General features: G+C 31.8%; 2 protein-coding genes across 2 annotated transcripts; one reads left to right on the plus strand and one right to left on the minus strand.

The window, feature by feature from the left end:
* Positions 1 to 4532: 4532 nt before the first annotated feature.
* Positions 4533 to 11064, plus strand: LOC139506712 (centrosomal protein of 78 kDa-like). The gene is given in 8 exon segments (XM_071295518.1): positions 4533 to 4580; positions 4582 to 4685; positions 5502 to 5536; positions 5539 to 5601; positions 6827 to 6996; positions 7837 to 7909; positions 10201 to 10304; positions 11050 to 11064. Coding segments are annotated over 8 exon segments (612 nt in total).
* Positions 11065 to 11074: 10 nt separating this feature from the next.
* LOC139506711 (uncharacterized) lies at positions 11075 to 21917 on the minus strand. Its single transcript, XM_071295517.1, has 2 exons — positions 21666 to 21917; positions 11075 to 11707 (listed from the first exon to the last, which is right to left on the minus strand). Exons 1-2 carry the CDS (start codon positions 21915 to 21917, stop codon positions 11075 to 11077), a joined length of 885 nt encoding a protein of 294 aa, XP_071151618.1.
* Positions 21918 to 23882: the final 1965 nt, after the last annotated feature.

Genomic DNA, 23882 nt, shown 5'->3' on the forward strand with positions numbered 1-23882 from the left:
TAACAATAACTTAATTTGACAAGCATGAAGGTCATTTGCGAGAAATCGGAATAATATTAACAAGAAAACAAATGAGCATACGTTTAAGATTACTGAATAAAGACGATTTAATAATCTCAATCATTTCAGACAAAAAAAACGAATAAAATGATTAATAATGATGTACCTATGTTTCATCAGAATTCTCCCAATTTTAAAAGGTACGTAAATTTCGTCTTCTATGTAATTTGAAATTGCCGCCAACTTATATCAGCTGATTAATAGACTACTGACGTATGAAATACGTATCGATGATCAACAATATTCCTACGACTTTTGCCATATGGGAAATGTAAACGACTCATCTTTATAGATTTTCGGCGATCAAATATTTCATACAATTGATCTTTGACATCTTAGCCAACAGCACAGTGGATAATAAACTATAGAAGGAATTTTATCGAGCACTACTTCCTATGTGCAACTTCAAAACTTTTGGGAAAATCGACGACCAGTTAACGTTTTTATGGTAATATTTTTTTATATTCCAAATAAAAAGTATGAAAAAAGTGTCCAATTAGTTATAAATAACATGATAGCCAGTCAGATAATAAAAGTGGCACATATTTCAGCATTTATTGGGTAGAACATAAATCTAGGGTGCTCGCATAAAGCAGCTTAACTGCTTAAAAATTACATCAAAACTTGTCTACAACATGTAGTTTAACATATACCTTATCACTATTTGGAAATCTTTGCTGCTTTACCCAAGAATGGCAAGAATCTGTGCTACCTTAACTATTGGCGTCATACAATCACTTTTACATTGTAACATTAGATAAATTCTATTGTTACGTCAAAAATTTATGAGAACCTTTGTGATGACTAGGTATGTGGGACAAATAGCGCTAAGGTGTACTATAGTGAGTGTATACAACTTCTCGCTATTTTCCGGCTGACCATTGCTGACCGGAAAAGCTGTCCCGCTTCGTAAACTTTTGCATCATACACTAAGACTTTTCCATTGTGGCGTCAGATCTTTTGATTATGACGTCAAAATATTATGGGAACATGTGTGATGTCCAGTACAGGCGGACAAATAACGATAAGGTTTATTCATACATTGAATTGTATTTGTAGATAAAGTCAAAGAATAAACTAAAGGCTTCAGGCAGATGGGCGTGTGACTACTTGTATGTAAGAATATACATCAACTAACACTGGCAACTGAATGGAAAACATGATTAAATCTTCGACTTTTGATAATAGATTATTAGTGTCATACTAAAATCTTGAACAATGGTAGCTAATATATTTCATCCCCCCTTTTTGTTGCTAAAAACCAAGCTTTTCTTCAAATTTGTCATTCTGCCTAAAAAAAGCAACCACTACGGAACTTTCACTAAAGATTTCTTGCTTAATTTACCTACTAAATTATGTTTCTTCGTTTCTTTAAGTCTTTTAGCAATGATACTTCCTTCTCAAAAGATCTATTTTCGATTTTGTGAGAATTTTCTAGACGAACGTGCTTGTTATCGGAAGTGACGTCAGATGGTTATGGAAGTTACAATGGATTCTGGGATGTAAACTAATAATCAGCGCCACTAACCTTTTATTTTGAAAGCGAAAAACTTCTGTTATTTGTGATGAATGGTAAATTATCTATCTTGTCACGAAGTCTAGTGATAAAATATCAGAGGAACAACTTTGAAAATATCGTAAAATGGCTAAAATCGGCGCATAGCATGTCAATCTCCGAAATGTTCTGTTAGATCTTGCAAAACTGGGACGAGTACCGGCATGTTTTGTTTTGATTTTGCAATTTTTCAATGTTTGTAACTGTCTTTGTATTTATACTCTAATAGACAAAGTTATAAAGAAATTATAATATGTGTGCATTCAAAAGTTTTCTTTAAAGTACATGAAGTATACAAAATGTTAAAAAGCTTACAACATACATGTACAACCCTAAATAATTTATGAGGGGGATAGGTATCAGGTTCGTTTGTGCCTAATACACTTTCGCACCTCGCATGTTTGCACCCAAGGTCCGTTCGTACCCAATTTTCAATAAAATTCCAGTTGAATAATTAGAAAATGAAGATTGTTGTTTTTAATTGATTTGATGTAAATACTGCATGTATTTAGCTTGGTATGAGTAAAAACATTGAAGATTTCAAATGAAAAACACAAAAGATTTTATTAAACAGCTTATAGGCCCCTTTGATCTGAAACAATGAAACAAAAAATCATAGCAATGCACTAACCAAAAAATGATTAGAATTTATTCAACACAAAAAAATATGTGGCCTTTGTTAGTCTTGTATGATTTTTAATTTTTGTTTTTGTGTATAATTCAGAGTTTAGTATGACGTCCATTATCACTGTACTAGTATACATATTTTTAGGGGCCAGCTGAAGGACACCTACGGGTGCTGGAATTCTCGCTACATTGAAGACCCATTGGTGGCCTTCGGCTGTTGTCTGCTCTATGGTCGGGTTGTTGTCGCTTTGACACATTCCACATTTCCTTTCTCAATTTTATGTTGTTATAGTCACTCTTTATTTTGAAACAATGAAATAAAAGTTAGCAATACACTTAACCAAAACAAGATTAAGATTTATTCAACACAAAAAAACATGTCTCACTTTAATTTAGGACAATGACAACAAATATACTCATAGGAATACACTTGCCAAAACTTGATTACAAAGTTATTAAACACAAAACCAATAGAAATGAGCGCGAACGTGTAGGGAGCGAAAGTGAAAGGGGGCGAACGTGAATGGGCGCGAATGGACCCAGATTCATGGGGATAGGACCTTTATCAGGAATTTCGTGATCAGGTGTTTTTAAGCTCAGGTTTTTGAGATTGACCCCTTTCAACATTAAGGAATTCTTTTTCGAAATTCGGGATGTCAGGATTTAACATGTTTAAATTTATTTAATTCAGGATTTCCGGATCAAGACCCCTCCTACCCCCCTCATTTATAGTCTATAGCTTGACAGGTTTATTGACAATGTCATTTATATGTTTTACCACATCTTTTGTCTAAATAGTTATGTCTTGGAAGGCTATTTTATTTTTTTGCATTGATGGGTATGACTACATCATGTACATAGGAATAAAAAAATATAAAAATAATTACATGAGACAGCATGATAAACTGGAAGAGTACCACTTAAAGCGACATTGCTATATACAATATATATGCCCCCCATCCCATGCTATTTCAGTCCATAAAATCACATTAAAAATCATCAGAAAAATGTCCTCAATTTTAAAGCCTGATTGCACCATTGGTATACACCTTATAGCTACAGTGAAACCTGTTTAAACCGAACCTCTTTGGGACTTAAGATTTTCTTCGGTTTTGGCCGATGTTCGGTTTTATCAGGTTTTCAGCGCACATAATTTGATATGATGGTGCTTATGAACATGTTTGGTTTATACAGGTTTTCGGTTTATACAGGATTCGGTTTAGTCAGGTTTTACTGTATTTGGAAATCTGTCTTGATTGACATAAAAATCAGTTCCACTTGAACTATTGACGTCATACAACAATAACTTTTCTATTGTGGCGTCAGATGTTTTTTATTATGACTTAGAATTTTACGGAATGGAGGGACACATAACGATAAGGTCTTTTGTACATCCAGTGTTTGCAATAAAGTTTCTAAATTTTTTTTAAATCGAGAGTTTACGACAACACTTACCTTTATCAACTGTTACCAACCGGTCCCTATTTCTGTTCAGTTGTTTAATATGCATCTTTTGAATAGATTATTAATACATGTATATATGTTTAATGGTAAATATTTCATAATTGATCTTGTTTGATACAAGGAATATATGTACATGTATATGTCACTCTGATCTATTTGCGAAAAAAATAAATATTTCTTGACAAACTTAATGGTTTTGTTTGGAGGTAGCTTATAATTTCAAATCTCTTTACTAGGAAAATAGCTTTTCCCATGTTTGAAAAGTGAGACACATTTCACTGAATCATGAATTTAAGCCATCCTTGATGTTTGATGTGCCAAGTTTTGCTGTTGTTTTTTCCCTTATAAAGCTTCTCTGTCAAAAATAAATCCATAGTAGAGAGAGAAAAAAAAGGAGAGTTGTCTCCATTTGGTAAGTGAGAGAAGGAAAATAACTCTACAGAACATAAGGGAGATAACTCTTCAGGACATAAGGGAGATAACCCTTCTGGAGAGAAGGGAAATAACTCTACAGAACATAAGGGAAATAACTCTTCAGGACATAAGGGAGATAACCCTTCAGGAGAGAAGGGAAATAACTCTACAGAACATAAGGGAGATAACTCTTCAGGACATAAGGGAGATAACCCTTCTGGAGAGAAGGGAAATAACTCTACAGAACATAAGGGAAATAACTCTTTCTTTGGTAAATTGTTTGAAGAATATTATAGTGAATTCAGTGTTAAAAAAAGTATAAGAAATACTTTAAATAAATGTTCACAAAATATTTCTATCAGTAATAAGATTTCTCATTTCTATTTTAGGTGACTAAAGAAGAACCAGCAGAATGATTGAGAGTGTACAGATACGCCACAGAGGGGCTGTTGATTTTGACAAGTCACTATGACAACCTCTGTGCCATGCAGGACTCATGTCCCCTTCCAGCTGTCAAAGCACATCTTCAACAGAATGTATTAGATATCAATGGAGATCGAGTCAGGTAATTATTTCGTATAAAAACAAGGTGATGAGGTATTATTATTTTCAGAAACTATCAACGAAAATACATTATTTATCAAACAGACTGAAAAACAAGAAGGTACAAAAATGTATACAACTACCAGTCACATTATGGCCTTCAACAATGAGCCAAACTACATGGTTATGGTTCAGTATGACAAAATGGGAAAACATTCATATAAGACAACCAATGACCTTTTATATGTACATTGAAATTTGGACCAGTTGACAATTAATTATTGGTACACAATACATTGTAAAAATAAAATCAGTGCACATGATACAAGTAATACACTAATTTAACATTTATTAAACAAAATAAAATGATCTTAGAATTTATTACGGGAAAATTTTTGCTTAGCTTTACGCACTTATACTGTATACAAGGATATAAAACAATAAATCTTTTCATTAGGGTGTGCAGAGTTAGCTCCCATTAAAAGTTGTTAGTAGGTAATCAGGAAATCTCTATTAGTTCATAAGAAATTCATATATAAAAATAAGAAGATTTTATATGGTAGCCAATGAGACAACTCTCCACCAGATATCAAATTACTTAAAAGTTAATAACTACAAGCGCACCAAAAGTTAATAACTACAGCGCACCAAAAGTTCATACGGCTATCACTAAACTTAGACCATACTGGTTTCAGTTTTATTTTGGACTAGCTCACTCAGTGAAAGATTTTCTTTTCGGAAACCGATTCAATTTCAATTTTCAGTTTAAAATCTTGGAGAACTGAAGAGTTTAGCATGTTGAATGCTAAAATTTACTTTTACTTTTGATATATTTCAGAGTAACAGACTGGCAGCCGATACTAAACACACTTAAATCAACAAAAGTTTGGAGTTTGTTGGAATACGTAGTTACTACACACCACCAAATGATGAAAATGGTAATCTATTATAAATCAAAAAGCACACAGTATTATCTGCTGATTATTCAAGTATAATTTACAGAACACACATTTTCATTGGTTGATTCTCCTAATTATTCATAAAACACACATTTTCATTGGTTGATTCTCCTTATTATTCATAAAACACACATTTTCATTGGTTGATTCTCCTTATTATTCATAAACCACACATTTTCACTGGTTGTGGATGTGTCCCTCTTGTCCTAAATATATTAATACAATGAGGTAACAGGTTCATGAAATAAATGACACAAACAATGAAAAAGTCATGTAGAGGTCATCAAAAAGACTTTAACAAAAGACATATATGATGTCTTAAAAAATGTCAGTTCTGAGAAAAGTTTTTATTGAATTAAATAATCATAAAGATCTTCCATCCTCTCAAATTACCGAAAACAAATCTGTCATATGACTATGCCATGAATTAATGACCCAATTTGTGATAAACACATGATTCAATAGTGAGCTTACAAAGAGTCTTAAATTAACTGTTTACAAAATTTTGAATTTTTTGAAGTACATAGGTTTTTCTACCTCAGGCATAGATTACCTTAGCTGTATTTTGCAAAACTTTAGGAATTTTGGTTCTCTATGCTCTTCAACTTCATACTTTATTTGTCTTTTTTTTTTAACTCTTTTGGATTCGAATGTCACTGATGAGTCTTTTGTAGACGAAACGTGCGTCTGGCGTATATATAAAATTTAGTCCTGGTATCTATGATGAGTTTAATTATAACAATGTGGTTTTTGTAGCTGTGGTACACTGTCACTGATACTCTGTATGAATCTTTCAGTATAAATTTTTTATATGTTATACAATGGAGAACATAATGATCAACTATTAAACATGTTAAATGAAACAATGTTTTTTTACTGTGGATTCAATTTTTTTTGGGGGGGTATCAATTTTTGTAGATTAATGAAAATATGTATATATTTTTTTTATATTTGATCATTATTTTTTTTTAGCCAAAGTCTGCATACAAACCTATAAAAAATGTATACTTTGTCGAACATTGAAAATCTTGGGTCACCTTGCTCATGAAATCTCCCCAATAATAATGAATCCACAGTATGTAAATCACAGGCATCAATGTCATATAGGACCCCTCCTATCCCTCCTCATCAATGTCATATCTGCTTTGAAATTTTGTTACTTTTATTATTAACCAACATAATATTTCTTTAATTTATTTTACAGAGAAAAAAGCCATTATTGAGAAGAGAAAGATGCCGTCAATCCGATCAAAAGAAATTACCTATAGACTGTGTAAAGCTTTAAAGGAATGTTTGAGTGTTACACCTGCTCTGTCGTGTTTAGAGTTACAAGGTTTACCATTGAGAGAACGTGACCTGACTACATTGATCAAAGTGAGTCCCTGTTCTTTCTAGTTAAGACTGGAATTAAAAATATCAATTTACCCTGACCACTAAAATTTTATCATTTAGTAGAAAATTTTGTTAAGAATGACCATCTGACTGATTGACAAATTTTAAGGTAAATCAGTATTGTTTTGGTTAGTTTCAGTAATGCTTCAAAGCATTCAAATCTATTACATAGCATAGAACTTAAATAGTCTCTGTTTCTTATACGCTAAGAATATTTAACCTGTATGAAAATGGCAGCCATGACAATTTGACAAAATGTTTGACAAATAATTCAAATTCGTATTACATCATATAAAATCCTATCTAAAGAATTTAAGGTGGCCATGGTCAAAAACAAAATTTGATAATAAATGATTATTAAAGAAATAGCATTTTGATTTTGAGAATTGACATATTCGTGCAAAATGAACCTACAAAAATAGAGTTGTCTTTCCTTTTTCAAAATAAATAGGCAAAGTTGAGTTGAGTAGTATAAAATGACTAATGTGAGATACTATAAACTGGAAAATGTCCTGATTTGTTAATATCACAACTTTAATAGATAGAATTGCTTAGATATTCCTTTGCATAGATTTGATCTTCATGGAATAGACTGAAAAACAAGAAAAGTGAAGGGTATTTAAAAAAATTTTGTAAGTGCTGTGATAGAATTTAAGATATTGGTATGAAGCTAGGTCATTGCAATTATCGTGACAATTTGAAGTGGAGAAATAATGCCTAGAACTGACACAACAGCTGCAATTGAACTTTATTGGTTGTATGTGAATCAACTAAAAAAATGATGTTTAACCTAATTTTGACATATTTCCTTTTTATTTGCAGGGATTGGCAAAAAACTCAACATTGAGTCATGTATCATTTGAGTTCTGTCGTATTGGAGATAATGGTTTAGATAGTGAGTAGATATGAGTATCAAATAAAAAATATTTTTCCTGATGTACATTTTTTGACACATTTGAAAATAGTGTCTACTGTCATTTATTGCTTGAATTAATTGCGTCAACTTATTTCTTAAAAGCTTAATATTTCAGAAGGTAGAATAAAATGATCCTTCATTCTTTTTATATAGATTTTTTTTAATTATACCCCCGCTTTAAAAAAGGTTATACCCCGCTTTAAAAAAGGGGGGGGTATACTGTTTTACCTCTGTCTGTCAGTCCGTCCGTCAGTCCGTCCCATGAAACTTTCGTCACATTTTTCTCAGGAACTACACATCCACCCTTTCTGTAATTTGGTATCAACATTTATATATGTCAGCCATACCGTGTGATGCGTTTTCAGATTCATCACTTGACAACTTCCTGTTTACCGGACACTTGTCTGATTTTACACATGATAGCCAAGTTGAAAATTTTCGTCACATTTTTCTCAGGAACTACAATACAAGGATTTCTGAAATTGGTTTCAGGATTTATATAAGTTAGCTATACCGTGTGATGCGTTTTCAGATTCATCACTCGACAACTTCCTGTTTACCGAACACTTGTATGATTTTACACATGATAGCCAAGTTGAAAATTTTCGTCACATTTTTTCTCAGGAACTACAATACAAGGATTTCTGAAATTTGGTTTCAGGATTTATATAAGTCAGCTATACCGTGTGATGCGTTTTCAGATTCATCACTCGACTACTTCCTGTTTACCGATCACTTGTATGATTTTACAAGTTAAAAATTTTCGTCACATTTTTCTCAGGAACTACAATACAAGGATTTCTGAAATTTTTTTTTATTTATTTTTTCAATAGTCAGGATTTAACATCACCCTTACAGCACCACCTGACTAAGGTGTTACAGGGTTTCAAATATATAACAACAAAAGACTATTGTTTTATCAAGATTTACACAAACTAAAATATATTTTTTTTTGAAAATCTCTTTTTTTTCTCTCTCTCTCTTTCACTCTCTCTCAATATCTCATTCTTTCTCACTCTCTCTTTCTCTCTTTTCACAATCTCTTCATATAGAAATATTTATAGATTATTTAATAGAAGAAAAAAAAAGGTTTACATGTGCTATGCATATAATACATGTTGTTTGCTTTGTTCCATATTAAAATAGATCAAAAAGATATATATTGATATAAATTTGGTTGTCTTTTTATATAGATGCCTTAATGTTATGAACAGCTGTTTCTGTATCTGTGACAATTGTCCTGATATTTTGCCATAGAAAAACTATGTTGCATTAGACATTTTTTCCAAAGCACCTGAAAAATTTTACAAGAAACTTCTGCAATGGCCACAAATAGCAATAAAGGCGTATCCTGCATTGTGACATCTGACTTTTTAACTTGATTTGATTATAAAAATTCTGCATTCAATTGTGACGTCATCATGTTACAAACAAATTGAAATTCTGCCATCTCAACAATTGTTTTCAATATCCTCGAGCTGACAACTCATGGTTCTGACAGCTTGACTTGCAACAGAATGGGAAGGGGTATAAACCAGTTTCATGTGTGCTTTTTCTTTCCTCTTAACTTATTTAGATCATATTTAAAAAGTCAAACACATGATGAATCTGCACAGTCTTGCTGTATTGAAATAAACCATAAAATAAATATGTCAGGTGACAGTATATATGCAATCCATAGAAATAAAATAATTGTTTTGGGAAATTGCATTTTTATTGATGTTGCAACTGGTGAAAACAAACTGCTCCACTTCATCCATTATTCTGTCAATCTGTTTTCAAATTATAGAATGTTGAGTTGTATCATAATATCTGCTGTTCATCTGCTTCCTTTGTAGTTTGAATTGCAATAAATTATTCTCAGTGATGCAGGTTTAAAATGGTAGTGGTCTTGCATATGATAACAAAAAAAGTTAAATCACAAAAACACTGAGGAAATTCAAAATGGAAAGTCCCTATTCAAATGAAAAAATCAAAAGCTCAAACACATCAAATGAATGGATATCAACTGTCCTATTCCCGACTTGGTACAGGCATTTTGTTAAGTAGAAAATGGTGGATCAAACCTGGTTTTATAGCTTACTCATGACAGTCGTATAAAATTCCATTATTCTGACACTGATGTGTGAACAAAACAAACAGACATAATATGTCAAAATGTCAAAAATAGGAAACAGCCGTCAACATTGTATAATAATCTGAATCACATGCATATGAAAATAAACAAATGAGGTACAAACACTGAATCAGTAAATGTTTCATCTTTTCAGTTCTGTGTAAAGGAATAAAGAACTCAACCACAGTAAATTCTATCAACTTCACTGGTTGTAGTCTGACAGCAAAGGGAGCAGATTCATTAGCCAAAGTCATCAAGGTAAGTTAAATTTGCTGGCTAATGAATATTGATTAGCTGGGCGGTTGACTGTTCATAGAAAATGCAGGTAAAATTTTGTTAGTCTGAATGTTGTAGTTTGATGAAAGTCTCAGTATTTTAAGACAAAAGAAACCTGCAACTTTACTGTTGGTAATATCAATTACAATGATTTATTTTCATGAATTAATTCAAGACACCTCATGTCTAGCTTTAAAGTTTATATACTATTCATGATATGAATTAAAGAGTCATGTAGTAAAGAGAAATTCAAAAAAAAGTAATTATATGACTTCCTTAATTAGTAAAAACATATAGAGAACATGGGAGACAACTTCACCTAAAAAATTTGCAAAAATGAAATTCACTTGAATAAGTATTACCTCTGACCTTTTGTTATTTTTAAGTCATACTTGCTTTTCAGTAGTGAGGGTTTGAATTACATAAAAAAACACATTTTTATGATACATTTATTAATTATTAATAATTAAGCAATACATTTGGCTGCACTTCAGAAGTCAATTAGAGTGGTCTCCCCTCTTGTGTAAAAGCGGTTTACTAATTTGAAATAATTCATCACTTTCCTCCGAACTTTGTTTTTCTAGATCCCATTTTTTCTGAGATTTTTTTATTCCCATTTTCATTTGAAAAATTTATTGAGCATTGAGGGCTTATTGAAAAGTTCTGATCAGAACTGTTTTCTGATTCTGTAAAAGGGGTTTTTAATTAATATTGATACAGTTTGCAGATCATCATTCTCTAAAGAGTTTGAATCATAATCCCAAGGAATAGCACTGTTGAAAACGTTCAGTTGAATGTGAATTTAAGTCATGCTCAGTTATATAAGTGCTTGAATTATCATTGCACACAGAATAATCAGTCAAACACTCTGATGATTGAGATTGCAAGCATGGTTCCACATCAACTTTTATTGTAAGTGATTGAAAATTAAGACTTGGTGACGAACTTGAATACAAGCTGTTAGAAAGTGAAAAGTTATTTGAATGTTCTCGGCTCATATCCAAACCACAGTAATCAATTCCTGAAAATGTATTAGATTTGGGTATGAATTTATATCTGATTTTATTTGAAGATGAATTAACATCTGCTATTGAAGGATATGTCTGTGATCTGATTGGTTCACTGGTTTCCATGGAATCAGAGGATTCATTTTCAGTATTTATATCATCCATTTCATATTCGTAATCTTTATCACCCTGCTCCGATTTTTGATAACTGAACACAGAATTTTTCTTCTTGCAAAAAACTAAAACAGCCGCAGAAATGCTAAGTGAAATGAAAATAAGAATGCTCATTATAATAATTACGGCAGTTTTATGCAAATGAGTGTCATCCTCTAATGAATCAGCGTCAGATATTGTCGGAAACTCGGCTGCATTGTTATGCTGTCACTAGAAGTATTTAATAGTGTGATTTTATTTATGCTCAGAGTTGAATTGTGTAACCATGATGACAGTTGAGGGTTTCCATTCTGCTGTAGTGATTCATTGTTGCGAATTGAAGATGGAGGTCCATTATGATTTGGCATTATACTTTAACATCACTGCATATCTTTAGATTTAAGAACCAGCACAAATTCAGTCCTTTTATTGTTTTTGCACTCTTGGTGGTCAAGGGAAATAAGTGTCAGTTGATTATCTTGATGAACTTTGTTCTGCACCTGCAATAGTGTAGAGTATATTATTTATTATTATAAGATACTTTTTGAATTTCCTCTCTGTATCTGAAATAGAATAAAATATATGTTATTCAACAGTATTTTCCAATATTATAAGAAAACTAGGCATTCTTCAATTATGGTTTTGTTTTCAAGGGAAGAAATGGTCAATGTAATATCTGTATGGCTTTTTGCTTAGTAGCTGAAATACAAGTCAAATTGAGAAATCAAGATGAGGAATAGCTTTAAGAACTGTTGCCTGATTGCAATGCTTTTTTTCTATCTTATATTTGTAAACCAAATCCTTTCTTCCTTCCAATTTAAAAGTGTAAATATAATCAGACATAATTATTTAAATCTTTGTCCATTTTGTACATCAAGTTTTGTTTTGACTAAAAACAAAAAAGATCAGACATTTAGTTATTTATATCGAAGGATTGTTCAAATTTTGTTTTCACAGTATAAAGGCAAATAGCATTGGCCATAGTCCTTTGGGTATTTCTAGTTTTGTTTTCCAGTATAAAGACAAACAACACCAGACATTATAATAATACTGGTTCTATCTTTGTCCTTTGAGATGTTGATGGATAGTTTTCTTATTGGTGATCATATCACATTTCGTAGTATTTAAAGACACTAGCCATCAATAAAGGATTTAGCCTCTGTGCTGCCTTTCGATTAAATAAGGACAATGATAATGTCTTAATTATAGATGCTATGGAATTGGAAATTGAGACAGATATCATTAAACTTGGAATAACTATCTAAAGCTCCCAAGTTACAAACTCGGGTGCTTAAGGTAAAAAAAGATTGATATTTGATATTTGAGATTTGATATATACAAGCCTTAAACTTAGCCTCTGTGCTACCTTTTGATCTAGATAAGGACAATACTGTCCTAATTATAGATGCTTAGGAAAGAGAATCAGAAATTTGAGATAAATCTCATAAAATGTGAAATCATTTTCCAGTGTAATCAAGTGTTTTAAGATGGCTATTTTTGTCAAGAAGAAAATGTCTTTGATATGAATAGAGATCTTATTACTGAAAGTTAAGGCCAAGCAATATATGCCTCCTTACAATGTGTGTGATTATGTCATGATTGTTATGGTAATCAATTTTCATAGATTTTGAATAACCTGCATTAGTTTGTGGTTACCCTGTATCCAATAAAAAATAAAATATGTATGTAGTGTACTGTGGATTCATTAATATTTGTTGGATATCAATTTTTTGTGATTACTTGCCCCAACCGCAGAGTTCGCAAAATCTTTTTTCCCCTGGTGGTCCTTGAAGAAAATCCACTGGTCCTCACTATTAATTGTATTGAAAAATACTAAAATAGTGTCAGTCCCACGCAAAATTTTGGGGGTAAAATCCTGAGGACTGACCTTTTTTCATGAACTCAGGGTTCAACCTGTGCGGTCGTATAAGGCTGTGTCCTGCGGAGCATCTGGTTGTGATTACATGGGTACTGGGGAACCATGAATATAATTATTCAAAGAATTACAAATGCTTTTAAGGAATGTTTGCAAATTTTACAAAACTATGAAATTAAATATGAATGAAAAAGTTGAAAATGCAAATTTTCTCTATCCACATACTTCCTGTTTACTGATAAACTTCCTGATTGCCGATTTTGGAGCTGTAACTTTTCCGAAAATGTCTAGGAGTATTATATGACTAATAAACTTTTTTTCTCTCGTTTCTTGGACCACAAAGGGGGTTTGCACTATACACAAATGTGCACTATACACACCAAAAGACGGTAAATAGATATCCATAAAAATAAATGAATCCACAGTATACAATTAGTGTACAGACATTTGAATCATATTTTAAGAAGAATTCATGACCTTTAAGATCACTAACTACTTCCTCGCAAAATTCACTTACATTTTGTGAGAAAACTAATAACGGAGAAGAAAGATCAATCTCTTTCTTGACTAAATGAAAATATTCACCCCAAGATACACAAATAATCTGTTTTTTTTGTTGCTGATGCATTTGAGTTTGATCTATTAGATATGTTTTCAGTTTTCTCAATACGATAGCAGCTTTATAACAAGAAAATATATGCCTAAAGTTCTTTCCTTATTGAATTGAAAATATCATACAAAAAGTCAATCTATTCACAGATAACATGGTGGATTGAAGAGTTTACATAACAAACAATTTTAAGTTATAAGCAGTGAATTTAATTTAATATTTTCTATAGGATTCTGTGAATTCACCTATATTCATGGGTTACAATTTTGGTGGACAGCGGGAAATTTGTATTTTCCATGTTTTCATTGATATTTGATTTTGGGGTTTTACCAGTTTGTATACAACCCATAAAAAATTTGTATTTTGTTGAACCTTTAAATTTCAGTTCAGCGTTACCCACAAAATCCATTAAAAATTGATATACCACAAATAAATCATAGTACCTCTATTTGACTGTGTGCAAAATTATAAAAAGTTTGTTAAAAAACAAGGTTATGTATGATACCCCAGTTATCATTTACCAAATTGTAGAAACATTTACTATTTCAGATGAATTTTATAAAGATATGAATAGGAAGATGAGGTCTTATGGATTTTATTTTGTAGTTGTGTAAACTTTTGATTTTATAAATCAATGGATCTTAACGTTTTGTTGAATATCAATTACCCCTGTTTCTAAAGAGGGGGGGATATACTTGTTTAAGTTTGCTCATCCCTCTGTCTGTTCCAAGTCAGAAACATGAGAGTTGTTTTACATTCATACTTTTGGTGGATAAAGTCTTAAGATTTGATTGTGTCACTTTTAATGGATTTGGGTAACCCATTATAAATTTACCTTGGAATTTTTTTTTATAATTTTTTCCATGTCACGTTTTTGTTGCAATTTTCTCAGCAACTACATGTCATAGCTTCTTGATTTATGACACTAAGCGTCTTTTAGTTACGCCATATAGTGTAATAAGTTTTCAATTTCTTTTATGATCTACTTCCTTTTTGCTGAAAAAATTAGACCATAAAAATGTCATGTGCATTAATGAAATTTTCATCCTAAATTTAGTATCAGCAACTTCAAGTTTAGGCTTCCTGAAAGTGATTTTTCAAAGATTGTTCATAACTAGAAGTTTCACACTGAAAGAGGAATACTCTGGATTCCTTTATTTTCGTAGATTGTAGAAAATTGTTGTTTTCATGGATATTTGATTTCCTGGTTTTGCCAAAATCTGAAAAAGGGAGAAGGTTTGGTACCATTTAAACGTTTAATCCCGCTGCAAATGTTTGCACCTGTCCTAAGTCGGAAATCTAAGTATAGTAGTCGTTTGTTTATGTAATTTATATGTGTTTCTTGTTTCTTGTTTTTTTATATAGATAAGACTGTTGTTTTTCCCGTTTGAATGGTTTTACACTAGTAATTGTGGGGTCCTTTATAGCTTGCTGTTCAGTGTTAACCAATGCTCTGTGTTGAAGGCCGTATTTGACCTATAATGGTTAATTTTATACACAATGTGATTTGGATGAAGAGTTGTCTCTTTGGCACTCATACCACATCTTCTTATTTCTATCTATAGTAAATATGTAATTTTTAGCTCACCTGTCCCGAAGGGACAAGTGAGCTTATGCCATCACTTGGTGTCGGTCGTCATCCGTCGTCGTAAACTATTTCAAGAATCTTCTCCTCTGAAACTACTGGGCCAAATACTTTCAAACTTTAACTGAATGTTCCTTAGGGTATCTAATTTATAAATTGTATCCGAAGTTTTGATCTATCAACAAACATGGTCGCCATTGCTAAAAATAGAACATAGGGGTCAAATGCAGTTTTTGGCTTATAACTCAAAAACCAAAGCATTCAGAGCAAATCTGACATGGGGTAACATTGTTTATCAGGTCAAGATCTATCTGCCCTGAAATTTTCAGATGAATCAGACAACCCGTTGTTGGGTTGCTGCCCCTGAATTGGTAATTTTAAGGAAATTTTGCTGTTTTTGGTTATTATCTTGAATATTATTATAGATAGAGATAAACTGTAAACAGGAATAATGTTCAGCAAAGTAAGATTTACAAATAAGTCAACATGACGGAAATGGTCAGTTGACCCCTTTAGGAGTTATTGCCCTTTATAGTCAATTTTTAACCATTTTTCGTAAATCTTAGTAATCTTTTACAAAAATCTTCTCCTCTGAAACTACTGGGCCAAATACTTCCAAACTTTAATTGAATGTTCCTTAGGGTATCTAGTTTGTAAATTGTATCCGAAGTTATGATCTATCAACAAACATGGTCGCCATTGCTAAAAATAGAACATAGGGGTCAAATGCAGTTTTTGGCTTATAACTCAAAAACCAAAGCATTTAGAGCAAATCTGACGTGGGTAATATTGTTTATCAGGTCAAGATCTATCTGCCCTGAAATTTTCAGATGAATCAGACAACCTGTTGTTGGGTTGCTGCCCCTGAATTGATAATTTTAAGGAAATTTTGCTGTTTTTGTTTATTATCTTGAATATAATTATAGATAGAAATAAACTGTAAACAGCAATAATGTTCAGCAAAGTAAGATCTTCAATTAAGTCAATTTGACCAAAATTGTCAATTGACCCCTTAAAGAGTTATTGCCCTTTAAAGACTTTTTTCACAATTTGTTCATCATGTTGACTTACTTTAAAAAATCTTCTCCTTTGAAACTGCTGTATCAATTTCAGCCAAACTTAGGCTAAATGAGTTTCAGAGTATCTAGTATAAATTTTATATTTTATTTCCTTGTATGTCAAGAAACATAGCTCCTATGGCTAAAATAGAACATAGGAGAAAATGATTATTTTTTTTGGCTTTTGAAGAAAATAGGACGATCCAAAAAACATTTAAATAAATTGAAAAGCCAAAATAATCATTGATGAGAGATTTAACCAAAAGAATTAAGGTGAGCGATTCAGGCTCTTGAGAGCCTCTTGTTTGAGCATTTAAAATCCTGATTTAAATCTGCATACATTTCTATATACAATTGTAATTCGTTGGACATTGAAATTTGTGGTTTCCAGGTAACACGAAATCCTGGAAAATTGGTATCCAACAAATAATAATGAAACCACAGTATACAATTTGAGTGCACACAATTAGAATGATTTTTTTTTAATCATGTTTTAAGAAAAGTTTATGACCTTCAAGGATCACTGCTGCCTGCGAAATTCACATACATTTTGTGAGAAAACTAATAACATAAAAGAAAGATCAATCTCTTTCTTGACTAAATGAAAATATTCCCTCAAAGATACATAGATAATCTGTTTTTTGTGATACATTTGAGTTTGATCTATTAGACATGCTTTCAGCTTTCCCCTTATGATAACATGATGATGGATATGATAGCTGAACAAGAAAAAATATTGCACAAGTTCTTTCCATATTGAAAACATCATTCAAAAAGTCAATTTATTAACAGATAACATAGAGAAATGATTAGTTTCCAATAAAAAAAAATTGTTTCAAAATATCAATTCCAATAGTGAATGTTGTGATGTTATACTATTGTTTCAGAAAAGGGAGAAGCTTTGGTACCATTTAAACGTTTAATCCTGTTGCAAATGTTTGCACCTGTCCTAAGTCAGGAATCTTATTAACAGTAGTTGTCGTCTGTTTATGTAGTTCATACGTGTTTCTCGTGTTGTTTTTTTATTTTTATAGATTAGACCATTGGTTTTCTGTTGAATGGTTTTACATTACTAATTTTTGGGGCCCTTTATAGCTTGCTGTTCGGTGTGAGCCAAGTCTCTGTGTTGAAGGCTGTACCTTGACCTATAACGGTTTACTTTTATAATTTGTTATTTGAATGGAGAATTTTTGTTATTTACTGTTGATTTTTTTTGTTAATATTGTTTTTTTCATAACACATCTTTTGGTTGAGTTTATCTCAGTCACTTCTTGTCATAGCTTCTTGATTTATGGCACCAAACGTCTTTCAGTTACGCCAAACAGTGTAATAAGTTTTCAATTTCTTTTACGATCTACTTCCTTTTTGCTAAAAAATTTGAGCGTAAAAATGTCATGTGCATTAATGAAATATTCATCCTATATATTTAGTATCAGCATCTTCAAGTTTAAGCTTCCTGAAAGTGATTTTTCAAAGATTGATCATTAGCAGAAGTTTCTCATTGAAAAAGGAATACTGTGGATTCATTTATTTTTGTGGATGGAAGAGAAACATTTTTTTGTGGATATTTTATTTCCTGGTTTTGCCAAAATCTGTATACAAACCTAATCCTAATATCCTATAGTAAATATGTACTTCTTTGAGCATTTAAATTCCTGGTTTAATTTTACCCACAAAATTTTCAAAAGATTGATATCCCAAGAATAATAATGAGGGGGGGGGGGGGGGGGGGGTGGGGGGGGGGGGGGTAGGAGGGGGGTCCTGATCCCGAAATCCCGGGCTTAAAAACACAAAATCCTGAGGTCCTGATTAAAAAAAAACTAATCCCGAAGTCCCAAAATTAGAAAAAAAAATTCCCGGATCCCGAAAGGGTCAATCCCGAAATCCTGAGCTTAAAAACACCCGATTCCAGAGTCCCGATAAAGGTCCTATCCCCCCTCAATAATGAATCCATAGTTTCACCAAAAAGAGGTCAGAGCAATATTATGATTGTCATTCTTTTCTCATAGAAGTCAGTGATTGACACATGACATTGGGCATGTAATGAATTGTTCTCAAACTTGAAATCTTGGTTTCTACCATGACTTGAATGAAAACTATTTGAAAACATGCATTTCTTCACCTTTACAAAATATAGATTTCTCATACCGAAAATCATGACACTAAAAGAAATGCAATAAAAATATGGTCTCTTTATATATTAGAATAACCTATTATTAAAAAAAAGCTTCTTACCATTTTTTCTTCACATAGTCATGATTTAACAAAAGTTATTTTATTCTTTTGATTCAGGTAATTTTGTATTTCTTCACAATGTAAAAAAGAATAAAAACTCCCACCATTTAATATTAATATAGCAAACAAAAATTATCTTCAAATTACCAAATTGTCAAATTAATATTTATCTGGCTGCTAATGACTTTCACCCGTCCATGATGCAAGAATAATGATGGTATTAAATTTTTCCACGGAGTTGACATAAGAATACCGATTGTATTAAATTATGTCTATGGAGTTTATATAGGAATAACGATCGTATTAAATTATGTCCACGGAGAATGGTGACATTAAAGATCAATCATTATAGGATAATATAAACATTAATGTTTAATAGCTATATCATATTTCATATCTAATCTATTTCATTGATTTTAGGTCCTCAGTTTTTGTTTCTAATAATCTTCCCGTATGCATTCCTTTAGATTGATATATTGATTTTAGCCCCTCAAGTAATTTTTTTTTTTTATATTCTTATATTTTTTTCAATTCTGCTTAATTATTTTTAAGGCCCTAAGTGTTTTTTTGTAACAGTATTTTGCATGTGATTTTTTTTTTTTTTTTTTTTATACAATTTGGATTTAGGTCTTTTGACAAAATATTTACTTCAACCCATGACAAAAATATTTTTAAAAAAATCCAAAAAAATTGAACCACACACTTTTTGAAAAAAAATTATTTGGAAAATTAGCAGATTGACAAATACAAATTTTTATTATTACTATTATTAAGAAGCTATATATTTCCTTATCAATACGGCATGATTAAAACAGTCAGCTGATTTTTACACAGTTATCTCCCGTGTTTTAAATGATGTCCACGGAGGATGGTGACATTAAATATCAATCATAAGGGGATAATATAAACATTAATGTTTAATAGCTAATCTATTTCATTGATTTTAGGTCATTAGTTTTTGTTTCTAATGGTCTTCCCATATGCATTCCTTTAATGTAGGTCTGATATATTGATTTTAGCCCCTCCAGTAATTTTTTTTTCTTTATAATTTTTCTATTTCTTTTCATTATTTTAGGCCCAAAGTGTTGTTGTTGTTTTATGTAACAGTATTCCTATATGATTTTTAACCGGATTTTTGTGACAAAAATGTCGGTTGTTGATTTGGGGATGCACGGTGGGCAGTCGGGCGGCAGCCAAATGTTGTCCGTGCATTTACTCATGAACTGATCAACCAAAGCTTTTAAAATTTTAATATGTTGTTACTGACAACAAAATGGAGGTCAAGTTTAATAATGACGATTTTTACTTTTATGATTCTGGAGTTATGGTTCTTCGAAGATCGAAAAATTACATTTTCAGTCCTGTCCGTGCATTAACTCATGAACCCTTCAACCAAAGCTGTTTAAATTTTGATATGTTGTTCTGACAATAAAACAAAAGTCAAGTTCAATAATTACGATTTTGACTTTTACGGTTCTGGAGGTATGGTTCTTGAAAGATTGAAAAATGGTGTTTCCAGTCCTGTCCGTGCATTTACTCATGAACTGTTCAACCAAGGCTTTTTAAATTTTAATATGTTGTTACTGATAACAAATTGGAAGTCAAGTTTAATAACGACGATTTTGACCTTTACCGTTCAGAAGTTATGGTTCTTGAAAGATTGAAAACTGGTGTTTCCAGTTGTGTCCATGTATTAACTCACGAACCGTTCAACCAAAGCTTTTAAAATTCAAATATGTTGTTACTGATGACAAAATTGAGGTCAAGTTCAATAATGGCTATTTTCACTTTTTCTGTTTAACAGTTATGGTTCTTGAAAGATTGAGAAATTGTGTTACCAGTCATGTTGCATTTACTCATGAACCATGCAACCAAAGCTTTTCAAATTTTAATATGTTGTTACTGATAACAAAATGGAGGTCAAATCTGATATCGATCATTTTTACTCTCAACAGTTCATCAGTTATGGTTCTTTGATATTGAAAAATGCCAGGACACGAATAAATATTAATAAATCTGGTTTGCTGTAGCTCCGACAGCCTCTTGTCTTTATATGTGCACATGGCAAATGTTAATTTTACTTTCACTGATATAATTTCAGTATGAACTATCTAACCCCACTTATCATGCATGGCAAATCCTAAATTGGGATAATTTTTTTGTCAATTCTCCAGAATTCAAAGTTATTTCGGATTTAAATAATTCATTGATATATATATATATACATATAGATACCTTTGGTTTTAGGTTTTTGGGTATTTTTTTGCTATAATAGACTTAGCACTATAAGAATGTTGTCAATTGGTTATTTGTGTCAATATTTTTGTTCTTTATGAAATTTCTATAGAGAGCAAGAAAAAGGTGGTACATTATATAAATGAGAGGGTGATAGAGCAGATTGTTACCCCGAGAAAACATTTGTCAACTGAGGCAAATTTGATATATATTTCATCTGAAATGGAGGAAATACAACAAAAAAACAGAAATATTTTTCATCACTTCTTTAACAAGAGAAAAAACAAAGGTCCTATACATTTTGTATACAAAGTCTATATATGAAACAATTCAACAAAGAATTAAATTTAACTGTCTGTCAGAATCAAATTTAATAAAGAATAAGATTTAACAGTTACTGTTTAGTTGGTGAGACAATTCAATTCTGACTTACCTAAGAGGGGGGCCGCTCCAGTCATGCTTCAATGATTCCTATATAATCAACAAACTTTTTCCAAATGAAAGGGGGGGCCCTGGGGGTCCGGGATCCGCCTATGGAAGCAGCTGGATGAGTTTGCCTTGTTTTGGTTATCAGGTACACAAACATTTGGCGGCACAACCGTAATATCCATAGGCATGACAGGAATTTCATATGTAAATAAAGCTGCAATTTCAGCTGCACTTATCCCAAGTAATGGCTGTGCTTCAGGTGTAGTAACAGGGATGGAAAGGGGGTGGGGGACTATACATAAATGCGTACTATACACGGCCAAATACGGTATATTGTATTTACCTTCAGACTGAAGTTCATGATTAATATTGTCACTTTGAAGCATATTATTTAAATTGTCTGACATCTCACGTTGCTTGTTTTCGCTTAGTCTCTTAAAATTACTAAGGATAGAGACTTCACTTCAATGTCAACTGGCTAGCATTATGTGCCTAGCTTTTATACCGGCTTTATCCTTTGCATTAATGGAAGTTGCACGTATAGAGTGGTTTGTGTACCTTCTAAAAAGTTAAGCCTTCTCAGAAATTTCTGGCATCATTACTGCTAAACTGTTTTTCCCTATAGTTGCTTTACAATACAATGTTGTGTCACTTTTATCATAAGAATCCTGTGTGCGCTGCAAAAAATCATTGAGAGCTGGGTGAAGTTTTTCCAGATACAATTTAAATGATAATACTGGATATAGAGGATCACTTACTCTTACGTACATCCTTGCTTCACGGATGGTATCATCAGGGGTAGCTTCATCATGATGATTGATACACACATACATTTGTACTCTCTTCCACTAGAATCTGTTTTTAAATAGCAAATGTTTTTTTTGTCATAGATCTCAAGTTTTCGTGGCCTCTCCTGCATAAATAGAACATTATGTCAAACCATACCTTTTTCTGTAATCCATAAGGTGTTGTTGTATTGATTGCAATACTATTAGTGTTATACAGCTTTTGTAGGTCCTCTTTAGAAATAGGGGGTTTGTGGTCAGTAGAGGCATACCCTTATCCTTTAAGTTAACAACGAAAGCCTTGAACACATCCTTTGAACCGGTGAATTGAACATCCTTTGTAATGTCTATGGAACAATGATCTTTCAAATCTTTGTTAATCCGTATCTATAATTAGTGATGGTAGACTTTTTCAAGTGATTCCTGTCAGTTTTTCCTAACTAAACAAAAAACAGTCTCAGTTTTTCATTCAATTTTGGTTTAGCAAATGTTTCAAATTCATTGTCTTGGCCTAGGAAACCACGGAAACTCTTAACACTATGTGTTATGCATCTTTTTGTTGACTTTGAGTCTATAAATTCAAATAAATCGGTTATATCATCCTCTGAAACTTCAGCAAACATGTCGCCTGTTGTTTTTGTTTAAAATCAGTATCATTTAGGATCTTACAACTATTTGCTTATCTTCGTTACTTCCAAGCACACATGTGACAGTTATACAATCTGGTTACTAATTGAAGAAACCAGTTGAGGCTCTGCACGAGAGGGTTACATTAAAAAAAAACTGCTCAGCTATGTGGTATAAGCCAATCAAAATCTGGCATTTTTACATGAAGTATAACAATAAATATTGTACTAAACACGTTGACTAAAATTAATTTGGCTGGTTTAAAAAAAATATTACTTTTAGTTTGTGATTTACTCAGAAAAATGACTTTAAGAGGCCAAAACATATTTAACATAAAAACTTAACAATAGTTCCTCTCTCGAAACCCAAACATTTTCTAGGTCCAATTAAGTGAAACTGAATTCACTAAAATTAATCACATTCAACAAAACCTCATTGAACATAAAACATCAAATTAGAATAAATGTAAATGATTCCACTTAAAATGTTTGTCTTAAATTAAACAAAATATTTTTATATTCATCATTAAATTTGCTATCTCCTAATGAAAATATTTTTATGGGAAGAAAAATAAACTTACAGGTTACAAAACCATTAAAATTAATAAATAAATCATTTAAATTGATTCGAACTTGCAGTTAATCATGTTAATAGATTTTTACAAAGACCAAAATGCAAATTGTGAAAATTCATGTCACTGCAATTGATGCATTTTATTAAATTGATTGTGAAATCAAATTTTCCAATTTGAATGATTTCAAGGACAATTTAGTGCAAGTCAATCATTGGAGTGATACTTGTGAGAGGGACTATGCATCTTTTTAATAAGAAGCTCCTTGTGGGGGGGGGGTTCAACTTGTGCTCCTTGCCTCCCTAAATCTACCTCTGATACATGGTGCCATACATATATTGATTTTTCATTTGCAGAAATACAGTTTCCTCAATTTGCCACAGCAAAAT

Source organism: Mytilus edulis, unplaced genomic scaffold (assembly GCF_963676685.1).
Source record: "Mytilus edulis unplaced genomic scaffold, xbMytEdul2.2 SCAFFOLD_626, whole genome shotgun sequence".
Taxonomy (NCBI): Eukaryota; Metazoa; Mollusca; class Bivalvia; order Mytilida; family Mytilidae; genus Mytilus; species Mytilus edulis.

Coding starts and splice junctions, on each gene's coding strand:
- LOC139506711 (XM_071295517.1), bottom strand. CDS start 21,917: ATGTCAGACAATTTAAATAATATGCTTCAAAGTGACAATATTAATCAT. Junction 11,708..21,665: donor TTACGGTTGTGCCGCCAAAT/GTTTGTGTACCT, acceptor TTCTAGTGACAG/CATAACAATGCAGCCGAGTT.